Genomic DNA, 12115 nt, shown 5'->3' with positions numbered 1-12115 from the left:
ACTGATTGAAACTTGAACAACGAAGCGCCGAAGTACCTCACCTCCTGCAAATCACAGAAGTCGCCTTTGCAAAGTGCGTGAACGCTTCAGATCGACAGCGGCTTCGCCAGCCGCTGTCGAAGTGCATTTTCCTGCCAGAACCGCTACGACGGACAGCAGAACTAATCCTTTAAACTCCTGCTTGCAAAAAGGGGTTGGTGCCCGGATATCGAAAACTCGACGGATGACCCCGCAAACACTCGCCAAGACGTCTCGTGACTTTGTGAAACTGCAAGTAGACGACACCATTTCTGCTCGTTGTCAACCACGGTAAGCCTCGCTGGCGTAACCGCCAAGAAATAAACCCACCGGACATCCCAAGTTTGACCAACATTGTCGCTCAACTTGCTCTAACGGTACAACTGTTGACCAAAAGCCAAAGACAACCGGTACAAATTACATCAATATGGTGGACACCGTGAATGAGATCCCCCAATTCACCGGTGATCCATTGGACGACGCTAAACAGTGGACCTAAGAAGTGGAACAGATTGCAGCTCAAGCATTATGGACCCCCGCACTGACGCTTCTGAACGCTACATCTCGACTCGGGCCTGGCAGCCAACTGGCAGAAGACAAACGAAAAACGCCACCACGAGTGGGAAGAGTGGAAGCACGCTCTCATTGAACGGTTTCGACGACAACTTTCGATGAAGGACCTCATTGAGCTACAGGCAGAGAGGACGCTGAGAAGGAACGAGACCCTGGTCCAGTACGTGTTCGAGAGGGATGCACTCCTCGAGAAGTCTTCACATCCCCCGACCCCCGAGGAACTAGCTCATATAGATGATCATCAGAGACATCAAGGACACAAAGTGATCACACCTCTACTCCTAAATGACGGAATTAATTGACGGAGCTGCAACGCGTGACTCGCTGCGACAACTGGAAACAGAAGGAAGCAATGAAAAGAAAGACGCAGAAACAAGAGAGAAGCCATTCCCACAAGTTCAACCCGAAGTTAGGTGACAAGCCTGAAGATCTGCACTACTGGAGATACGGAAAGAAGGGGAACATCTTGCATCAGTGTCATCTTCCACCTCCAGAAGCAGGCAGTACACTCTCAACACAAGCCGACAGTAAAACTGCAACACCGACACACCAGAGGTATGCACACCAGGTTGTATCACCACGACGCCGCATTAATGAAGCTAGTACAGCAACCATGCCAGCAACACACGCCTTCCTTGTTCTCCAAGTGAGAATGCTGCCAGTGGTCCAACTCAGGGCGCAATGAAACCAAATGCACGCTACTCTGTGAACTGCTTGTACCGAAGGTCCTCACGCACCGATCGTCAACACCATTATTAATGGCACAACAACGGTGCATGCTCTCTGTGATTGTGGATCGGAAGTCACAGTAATCCGGAAGCATGTCGCACCACCCAAGCTACCAGTATTCTAATGGCAAAACCAAGGAGGTTATATTAAGACTTCTGGAGTGGCGGTCTCCCGCACTCTCCCATGCGACCGGGTGAAGCCAGTTTCGCCGGTCAGCGGCCATCAAATGTGAAACGAAACGGCGCTCGAAGCAGCAGTAGCAGTGCACCATTGCTTTTGGGGCTGCATATTAAAAGAAAAACAAAACTGATTTTTTAAATTTGTTTTAGAGGACTCAAAAGCCGCTTAAGACTCGTTTTCTACCCTTAGTAAAATCCGCTTTCTACCTTTAGTAAGATGGCGGTGGTCGCCGTTTTTGCCGTCAGCTCCGCAACACCACCGCCACTTCAGAAGTCTTAAACTTATAACCTCCTTGGGCAAAGCGGACCAATCGAGAGAGCAGTAGGACCCATCACACCCGCCGGATGGATCATCCTGCATGTCAAAGTTGGGAGCATTGATTACACCATGCCACAAGTGGGACCCTGTCAACACCTGCCTGTTGCCCTTGTTTTGGGTAATGACTGGAAATGGTTTGTCCAGACCCGATATATCACTGAGGCGGACGGAGGCTTATGCATCACGACTCCGACATTTATTCAGAAATTCACTCGCATCAAAGCTTGAACGCTCACTGCAAACTGCATCTTTCAATCCAGGCCAGTGGGGGCATCGCTGCAAACTGATGTGGCACTAGCACCTAGGGCTACAACAGAGACCTTGTGCCCAACCAAGTCAACAGAGGTGCTACCGTAAATCACAACTTCCGGAGAACGTATGCCCACGGATCATCAGAATCCATCTGTACCCAATTAACACTGAGACAATCACCGATAAAGCGACCATACACGCTTCTCTTTCCGCAGCCGAGCAAGTAGAACCCGGCTCTCTTGTAAACGAGAATGAAGATATCTTGGCACACCAGGCAAAGAATTGGTTAGTGCTAGGGGTGTGCGAATACTCGAATATACGAATTCGAATCGAATAGAAAGTTCCCGAATAATTCGATTCGCGAATCGAATTCCTAGTATTCGGTTACTCGAATATTCGATATATTCGGCCAAAGACGCGCGGTGGGCGCGGAGCAAACAAAAAATCAGTTTTTTCTTCCGATGTAAGCGCCGTGATGTTAGACAGACCATGCGAGAAACACCTCTCGGTCCGACCATTCCACAAAAATCTAACGCACAGGTTAGAAAACAGAAAAGTAACGAACGCCACAAACTTTATAGCACGAAGATTTACTCACGATCGTGACACAATCTACCCTTGAATCACAACCGAAACATCCCGCTTGCGCCGCTTCGAGAGAGGAATTGTTGGGAAACCGGAATTCCGCGCCAAGCCTAATTCTTTTCACGAGTAAAACTCCTCGTTTCAAATTGAAGCGCCGATGTAAAACACACTTTCCGCACTCGCAGAAATTGTCTACTGCACCACTGCACGATCACAGAAAGAAAACCAACATTACCACGCCGGCGAAACCAACCGAGTTTTCATCGTCGTTCTTTTGGAACCGCAAATTCTGATTCCGAATCAGAACAACTCGGTTGGTTTTGCCGACGTGGTAACGTTGGTTTTCTTTCTGTGATCGTGCAGTGGTGCAGTAGCCGATTTCTGCGAGTGCGGCAAGTGTGTTTTACATCGGCGCTTCAATTTGAAACGAGGGGCTTTACTCGTGAAAAGAATTAGGCATAGCGCGGAAGAAACGAAACGGAAAAAATAGTGTGCCTAGATTTGAGAGGATTTCCAACAGCTCGATAGCCGGGTTTGAATTACGAACTGCAAGAAGGTGCCGAAAAGGCGAAAGCGTCGGTCGGGTTCGGGCAGGCTAGAGCACTATATAGCTCCTACGGAGCAGAGTAGCGCAATCCTTTGAACCCCGTGTTTTGCCGACAACATGGCCGACAGAGCGGCTCGGCGCGAGTCACGTGGTACTCAGGGTTCCAGGAGGCGGCCCGCCCTATGAGAGAATACATGGAGATCGACATAACACGGCTGATTAAAAAACTAACGGCGAGTTCACATTTTTCAAAACTAGCCTGTCGTGAAGTTAGTAAAGTGCTAAACACTATATCAAAGTTTTAATAATATCGGATCCGTGTGCAAATTTTGAGAAGGCAATTTCCAAGGCAATGGCGTTTGAAGCAGACGATTTTTGCTCGCAGCGGAGATGGGCTTTTCGGGTTGGCCGGAGCGGGTCACGTGAATGGTGTGACGTCGCCGTGTCGTCTGCTGCATGATGCCGCTCAGGCAATTTTTTAAAGAAAGTTACGTTCTTGTATGGCACAAAACTTATCGCATATTATTCTAAAATGTTTCATTATTATGTCAAAAATGATTTCCATTCCGCACATCCCCACAAAACTGAAGAAACAACGATTTTCTCACCTTCTCCATGCATTTCTGACCGCAGTTGGAACCTTCGGGCGTTCGCCGCTAGTCGCCGAGAGACGGCGTTCTAGATTGCGCTACTCTGCTCCGAAGGAGCTATATAGTGCTCTAGGGCAGGCAGGGCAGGCGTCGTCGCTCTTCTGTTTGTTCGCCTTCTTTCCACGCAACAACACAACACATGCGCATTCACGATCAATCTGTGATGGAGCCGTCTCTGTGGTTTCAGTTTCGGTTGCTCCCTCTTTCAAATCAAGGCTCTCTAAAACAGGATAGATAAACGGAAAAATGGATGCATAGCGGCAGTTGGACGGTGACTTGCGCCACCTAACCACGTTTTTTTTTTTTACTTTGGATTATATTGTTTAAGTCCGTATATCTCGTTGATGTTTACTCAGATTTAACACCTGTCTATTTATTTATGTGAAATCAAATCCCAGGTGCCATTTTTTTTCCCTTAAAATGGAGACCAACTATCGCAAAATGCCCCTTTTCAGAAATATAAAAATATTTTTAAAAAAAAGTTGCGGTGTTAGGTTGTGTTTTTAAAGAGAAAAGAGGCACGCGTGGCTGTAACTTTTTTTTTTGTGACGTTTAGGGTAGATACATTATGTTTGCACCATAAAATTGGATCTTTAGTTCTTTAGTGCCCAACGTTCAACAGCAACTGCTTTTTTTTTTTTTTTTCACCGCAACTTTTTTACGTTTTGGCTTTTGTTTTGTACAAGACGTATATTCTGCACCAGGCGCATACTCTGCACATATAATAATCACATTTGCAGCACACTTCGAAAAATTCCTACAAATAAAATCACTATTCGATATTCGATTCGATATTCGGGTTTTTTTTCTTGATTCGATTCGGTATTCGATTCGAAAGCTACTATTCGGTATTCGCACACCCCTAGTTAGTGCCCCTAGGTGGAACTCAGTGGTAACCTGGAGCACTCCAGACCAGTTCGCTGCTAACCCTACTGCCCCTTGCAGCCTGACTGACAGTTCCTCGAAAACCAGGTGCAAACTTTGTGGGAACAAGGCATCTGTCGCTTGTCCACATCTATGTACGTGTCGCCAGCCTTTGTAGTGGACCAGCCTTTTCATGACACGACACCTCGGCGTATAGTCGTTGACTACTCCCACACCATCAATCTGATCTCTGTCGCAGGTCCACAACCAATCGACTGCTTGGAAGATGCGCTTCCTGCAATTGCAGGTTCTCGTTTCATGTCTAACATGGACATCAAGAGTGCATTCTTCACAATCAAAATGAAAGAAGACGACGTGCACAAAACAGCCTTTGTCACCCAAGACCATGCACTACAAAGAGTTTCTATGAATGACTTTTGGGCTTAAGAACGGACTGCCTACCATGACAAGAGCCATCAAATTGGCATATTCGCACCTTCGCAAACTGGGTGTTGTCTCCTACATTGACAACATTCTTTGCTCGCACAAGAGTTTAGAAGCCACACGAAGCATGGGTTTCGCGCTCTCACCGACCAAGTGTGTCTTCGCCTTGCCAACCACACACTCCTCGGAAGAGCTTTGACAACAGGAGGCACACAGCCAGACCCTGATTGCACATCTCCTGTATCTCAATATGCTACACTGATGTCTATACATGAGGTTCGCAGCTTCCTTGGATTTGCAAACACGTTGCGCGAATATATAGGGAACTTCGGGCAGTGATTGCATGACCGCTTGCTGAACTTCTGAAGAAGACCATGAGCAAAGAAAGGAACAATGAAATGCCCACTCAAGCACTTCAGCTTGTCCTCGACAATAGTAAGCAGGAATCCTTCGAGTCACTCATGATGAAGATCACTTTGCCACCAGTCCTGTCCTTCTTCAAGCAAGAGTGTCAGACGTATATGTTGAGACGGATGCTTCACATGAAGGTCTTGGAGCCTTCCTCTCGCAAGACCAGAACGGCAAAAGATGTGTCATCGAATATGCCAGCAGATTTCTCAAAGACGCAGAAAAGAGGTACCACATCAATGAGCTTGAATGCGCTGCTGTACATTGGGCTGTGGCCGAAAAGTTCTGTCTGTATCTGCATGGTCATAACTTTCTGCTCGTCACTGACAATTTCACAGTGGCGTACATAGTGAACAAAGCCAAGCTGAACCACAAGTTTGCCCGCTACATCAAAGACCTGGCAGTCTTCGACTTCACTGCCCTTCACAGGCTTGACAAGGAAAATGTCATTGCTGACCATTTGTCCCGCTACCCTCTCCCTGACCAAGCATCTCTCGCCGTGCTGACATCACAAGATTCAAAGCTTGTTCGCACTCAGCAGACCAAGGAGTACTGCCGCCAAGTTGACAAGCTACAGAAACAGTCTGACACGCATCATCTGAATCAAGTTGTAACTCCTTAAAGTTGTCAAACTCAGTGCTAACTCACATGACAAGAATTGGAGGCCACACGAGAGAACAACTCGTCCTTCCCTTTGCATTGTGCTCCACAGTACTCCGCCTTTGTCATGATGAGAGCGGCCATCTAAAGAGTGAGAAAACGCTCGAATGAGTATGCTCGAGGTACTGGTGGTCAACACAATGCAAAGACGTCAGAGCGTACATTCTTGGCTGTGAAGTATATGTCAACAAACAAGCCGTCAAACCACATTCGCCAATGAAAAACTGGGGGCCCTTCCGATTCCCTCAATGCCATTTCAATGCGTCTCAGGCTATCATGTTGTCTCACTGCCCCAAACGGAGGCCGGAAACACCCATTTGTTTGTACATATTGATCATGCTACTCGCTACCTTCTGGCAGGAGCCACATGTTCGTTGTCGGCAGCAGATGTCACCGAAACCATTGAACAAAATATCAATAAACTTTTTGGACTGCCATGTGTGTATATTTCCGACAATGGGACCTGCATTTGCCAGCCACACAACAAAGCAGTTCTTCAAAAAGTATGGCATCGAGCACCATCTCACGCCTCCATACACCCCACAAGCACACGGACTTGTTGAAAGGGCCAATGCAACCTTGGTGAGCACGCTGAAGAAACTCGTTTTCAGGAACCTGCATACAAGGGACCAGTACTTGCCCAGTGCATTATTGGCATTCAAAACTGCAGAGCAAAGCTCCACAGGATACTCTCCATTTTTTTCTTTTGCATGGGTATCAGCCTTACCTCCCAAGGGAACTTCACATCGGAACTATAACATCCAGTGACTCCCGCGAGGATCAACCCGACATTTTGCACGCTGCACGAACCGATTCTACCATGAACCTCCTACATCGCAGTGACCACAAGTTCAATCTTGGAGACTTGACATTCTACGGCTGGCTGCACGCCAGTGATCACAAACTAACACTGCCCTTTAAAGGTCCATTAGAAGTCATCCGCCCAGTTGATACAGTGTGCTACCGCATCCAAAAAATCGACAGTACAGAAGACAAGATCGTCCACGTCCAGACCTTGAAGCCCTTCGAAGACCGACCACAGCTGAACCTGGTTTCAGAAGTATTCACCACGCAAGAGGAAACACCGCCCCTGCCAGCCGAAGTGAATCACCCAAGACGTGCTACAAGACGTCCACGTCACCTTAGGCACTATGGCACTGACTTTTAAACAAAAGAAAAAGAAGCTTGCAACGTCTCAAAGGCCATGTGCTAGTATTTTTGTGCTAATTAGCCGTTTCTCATTTTTTTCAAAAGCCATATGTGAGCTTGACAGGTGTCGCCATCTATTATTGCATAGTACAAATATTTATACTGCCACCTGTCATAGATTTTGAAAAATAAATCATTGTTTTATCCAACAACACAAGCTGCCAAGCGATCGCCGTTGAAGTATCCACATATCAAAGCAGGTGCGAGAATAGAACGCGAGACCACTGCGAGACTGTTTGCGAGAGCAGAAACATCTTCATCTTACCGGAAACTGACCCATTTGAGCTCTCGCGAACCATCTCCAACGACAGAGCTCGCGGAGTGCACCCCGCCACCGTGCACAAGAAATGGGACAATGTTGTTTAGTTTAGCTCGAGTGCACTCTGACCACTGAAGTGCACTCGATCGCGCTAACCTGATGCACCCACTTCCACAGTCTGGTGCATAATAATTCTCAACCTTTAGCATTGGAGATAATTCAAGTGGAGTGAAATTGTACACAAGATGTCTACGATCCCTGTAAATGTTTCTTGATGGCCGCTTGGTGCAACGTCCCTGTGGACCGCAGACGTTGCCCTATGTGGTGGAACATCTGTTGAAGGCTCTCAAGGGGAAATTTGCCAAAAAATATGGAACAAGCAGTAGCTCGAGCAAAGCTGAGACAGAAAAAAGCAACTTGTGCTTTCTTCTTCCTGGTTGGAAGGTTTTGAACCAACAGAATGTAAGAGCACAAGTGAGCTAGTGTATACTGAGCATTTTGGAGCAACCCAAGGCTGAGGATTATGAGAGTTGACACCAAGAAAAGAGAAGGTGAATGTTTCAAAAGATGTTCTTCACCTCTTCACTTGGTGTCAACTTTTGTAGTCCTTATTCTCGAGTTGCATCAAAATGTTTTGAACCATCTCGGAGGTATTTCTTCCTATATTTTAGTGACAGTCAAAATAGTTTTAAGTTAGTACGTACCAACAGAGAGAAGCAGCACACAAAGGAGAGGAGGCTTCGAAAAGAAATTCATAGCTTTACACAAACAGAGCATGACCTTCTGCAGTTGTGGTCATTCTCGTGTTGCATTTCGCTTAAGTTGTCATATTTGTGTGGTAATGCTTATGCAGATTAAAGTTAGCCCGCTCAAATGCAATACCGCCTTTTGCCACTACGATGTTATGCACTGCTAGCATTATTTTGGGTTCTCGATATTCCTTATTGTTTGGTGTTGCGTCATCTAGCATTTGAGCTTCATAATTCAGTTTATAGCAGATCAGGGGGGCCATGCTCAGGCTGTTGGGAGTGCTCATGGTGGACACTAGGCAAAGGGTTGAGTAGCATTGTTCTAACAGAGGCTTCAAAGTTAGAGCTGCAAAAATTAAACTATTACAAGGTCTCGAAGCTAATGGCCATGAGTGGCATGCATGTGTCATGCTCTCTGAGATGGTGCTTAGCACAGATCATGAGCTTGGGGTTGCAGCTTTCGAGGATGTGGTATGGGGCTCAGGAATCTTCCCAAAAGTACCGTAAATCACGTGAGAACGCCCACCCAAAATGAAGAAAGTAATGGTGAAAAATATGGGGGAGGCAATCTATAAGGATGCAACAGCAAAATTTTAGCAAATATTAGTGAAAATAAGCACTGCGGTACTCGCTACAAACCATGTGATACAGGAATTGATACCGCAGATCACGGACACGGCAAATTTGCGTTCCACCATACGATAAATGCGTGGGAATTCGCTATGAACTCCTGTGTCATGGGACAGATACTGCTGATTGTGGATGCAACAGATTTGCATTTCACAGTGCAGTGAAGATGCGGGAAACTGCTACAAACTCGCAATTCACTGAAACGGATATTGGGGTGCAGCAGATTTGTGTGTCACAGTACGATAAACAAGTGGAAATGACCCACTAGAAACCCGCTTGTCACACATACCGCTACCAAAGATTGCACGGTTGATGTGATTACTGTTGGCCATTGCGTGATATTGAAAATAATCGGGGGGTGGACAATCGTTTGGAATTTTTGTGCTCTATGTATTCAGCCAGAAAATAGAGATGGGTGATCTCTCGGGGGAGGGTGTTCATGCAGGATTTTTTTGGTAAGCACTAATGCTCATTACCTTTAGCGCGGTCTAATGCAAAGCAGAAGCAAAATTAAGACAGTCTGAAATGCACAAAGTTTGAGGACTGTCAGCTCTCTTTGTCAGTATCCAGGTGCCCTAATCTGCATGGCAGAACCAAAGGACCAAGACACCACCGCCTGCTCCAATTGGTCGGCAGTGCGGCGCGGACCAGTCGCAGCAGGTGGTGATATCCACGTCCCTTGGTCCCGCCACGTACATTAGGGCCCCATGTGATCCCTTCCACTGTTCCTTATAATTTTACGTAGCCTGACAAATATAGTCAGTTGCAATTCAAAAGCTATGTGATTCAAGTGGCATACATAGCTTGCATTGACGTCACATCCGCCGTCAATGCGGTCGCTCTCCTGAGCGTGTACATTCTACAAGCATACCTTGCGCATTATCGAATTTGTTCTTGGCAAGTGTAAGTAGGAATCTGCCAGCATGGTGTGATGACATCATGTCCAAGACGTCATGTACAAGATGTGCGTGTCATACTACATGACTTTGACGTTATATGGACTTTGGCTTTTGCATTGCTTGCAGCATGATGTCACTGGGACGTCGGAAATCCATAGTACCTGACTCAAATGTGCTGGTCAGCACAGATACAGAGGACAAGGAACCAGACGCCGGACAGCAGACACAGTCGAACAATGGCAATATTCAGCTTGACAGGTGAGATGTCGTCTGCCACGGTTATTGTGATGGAACTCCTGGGGGAGCCTGTTCTTGACTTGTATTGAAGTAGACACTTCTCACTTTCCTGCCTCAAAGTGTTCACATCTGTCTGAGGTGGTTGGTGAGAGGGGGCTATTTTGTGATATGCACTCCTTTGTCTTCGCTGCCCTAGAACATGCAAATGAGGGTTCTAATGCTTTGCTGCCATCTTGATTCACACTATTCATTTGTATTTTTCTTGGGAATGTGCGCTGTCGGCACCAGGTACTACGAAGGTTGGCACCACCCTAAGAACATTGAGACGTCTTAGCAGGGTGTCTAGCGACCGGGAAAACCGGGAATTGTCAGGGAAATTTTAATTACTGGGAAAAATCATGGAATTGTCAGGGATATTGTCAAAAAGCGAACCCAGTCAGGGAAAATGGGCCGGAAACGCCGTCCAGTGCCCTGAGCAAAGACTTGAGGACTTGGGGGCAGAAAAATAGGCAAAAATTCTGCTTAGAGCGGAATGTAGGTTCTGCTCACCCGATTGATGCAGTTGTCTACCCGATGCAAAGAGAACAGCCGACAAATCCAGTCCAAGCCTTGGATTGGATTTGATTGGATTGGATTGAGAGCGTGACACTAGGCTAGATCCAGTTAGAGCTACTAGATTTAGTAACAAATGGGAAAGCCGCAGACACCAATCCAATCCAAGCCTTAAGTCAAAGGTATCCGAAAGTGTGTATGTGGCGGCCGTGTGGCCATGCTGCCATTCGGTTATTGACGTGTGGTTGAACGTCGTGTTTTCATCGTGTTTCTGGAAGTGGCCTCTTCATTGACGATGTCTGAAGCAAGAAAGTGCTTGTTTAATCCGTACTGGACGAACCCGAATATTTCGGAATATGCAAGTTGGATTAAGCCCGTGCAAAATGATCCTCGCAGTGCTCCATGCTCAATGCCTTGTGCTGTAATGGTCTTATACATTTAACGGCCTCTACAGTGGTCAGGAAATTTCACCTGAAATTGTCATGGAAAACCTGGAAAAGTCAGAGAATTCCAAAATAATAATTTCCTAGACACCCTGCTTAGTTATTTGTTCACTGTGGAAGAAAAAAAAACGAACTAGCCATTAGCTGTGTAGACAGCGGGAGTTTAGTCTGCCAGAATATAGCAACATTTTTACCAGCTTTAAACGATGAGAAATATAGCCAGTACAGCACGACTGCTAGCCTGGGGTCTTTAACATGCATCTTGCAGTGGTGATGCATGACCGCATGCCGGTACGATGCTCATCCAGATCGAAACAGGCAAAGGGGGGGATCGAACCCAGGATCCCTAGGTTCTGCAGCACGAGTTTTCGCTCCATTCACTGTGGTTGAATTCACCTTTTGTCTGTTTCAGTGACTCTAGTGATGAGGAGGAGGAAGAAAGTGAAGATCACAGTGAATCGCAAGGTGACTGCTTCCTTTCAAATGAATGACCTTGAAACTGAAAAGCTCTTAGGAAAAGTGCTGCTGAAAACTTTTAGTTCTTTCCACCAAGTGGGAACTCAGGGTACAGAATTCACGAGGCTTGAAGAACTGCATAAAATAGCAAGAATTGAACGGAAGAGTCGCTTGTCAGTGCATTCTTCCGCCTTCTGCAGTTGTCCTTTTTATTTTGCAATGTTACTTGAGTCTCAGTTTGTGCAGCCAACATCAGCATGGTTTGGAAAACAGAGAAACTGGTCGTACATGGATGGATGCTTTTTTGCAGACGACGAACGTCTCACTGCTTCTCAGGAGACTCCCAAAGTGCCAAAAGAAGAGGTTGAAGAGATGGACAATCACTTCCCCACTATGTGGCTGGGTACAGAGGACGGCTGGTGAGTAGGATTGTCCGAATATTCGAATTTTTGA

General features: G+C 46.5%; 1 protein-coding gene across 1 annotated transcript in view; it reads left to right on the top strand.

Annotated features, from left to right (window-relative positions):
- LOC8050887 (rho guanine nucleotide exchange factor 17) overlaps positions 1 to 12115 on the top strand; it is a 206965-nt gene that overhangs the window by 176500 nt on the left and 18350 nt on the right. Inside the window, exons 14-16 of the mRNA XM_029970838.4 lie at positions 10101 to 10232; positions 11619 to 11671; positions 11973 to 12081. Coding sequence (XP_029826698.3) covers positions 10101 to 10232; positions 11619 to 11671; positions 11973 to 12081 — 294 coding nt within the window. The remainder of the gene's footprint in view (positions 1 to 10100; positions 10233 to 11618; positions 11672 to 11972; positions 12082 to 12115) is intronic.

The sequence above is a fragment of the Ixodes scapularis genome, unplaced genomic scaffold (assembly GCF_016920785.2).
Source record: "Ixodes scapularis isolate PalLabHiFi unplaced genomic scaffold, ASM1692078v2 PGA_scaffold13__105_contigs__length_92229423, whole genome shotgun sequence".
NCBI classification, from domain to species: Eukaryota; Metazoa; Arthropoda; class Arachnida; order Ixodida; family Ixodidae; genus Ixodes; species Ixodes scapularis.
Note: the sequence above shows the minus strand (reverse complement) of the source record. Positions and strands in the feature narration are given on the sequence as shown.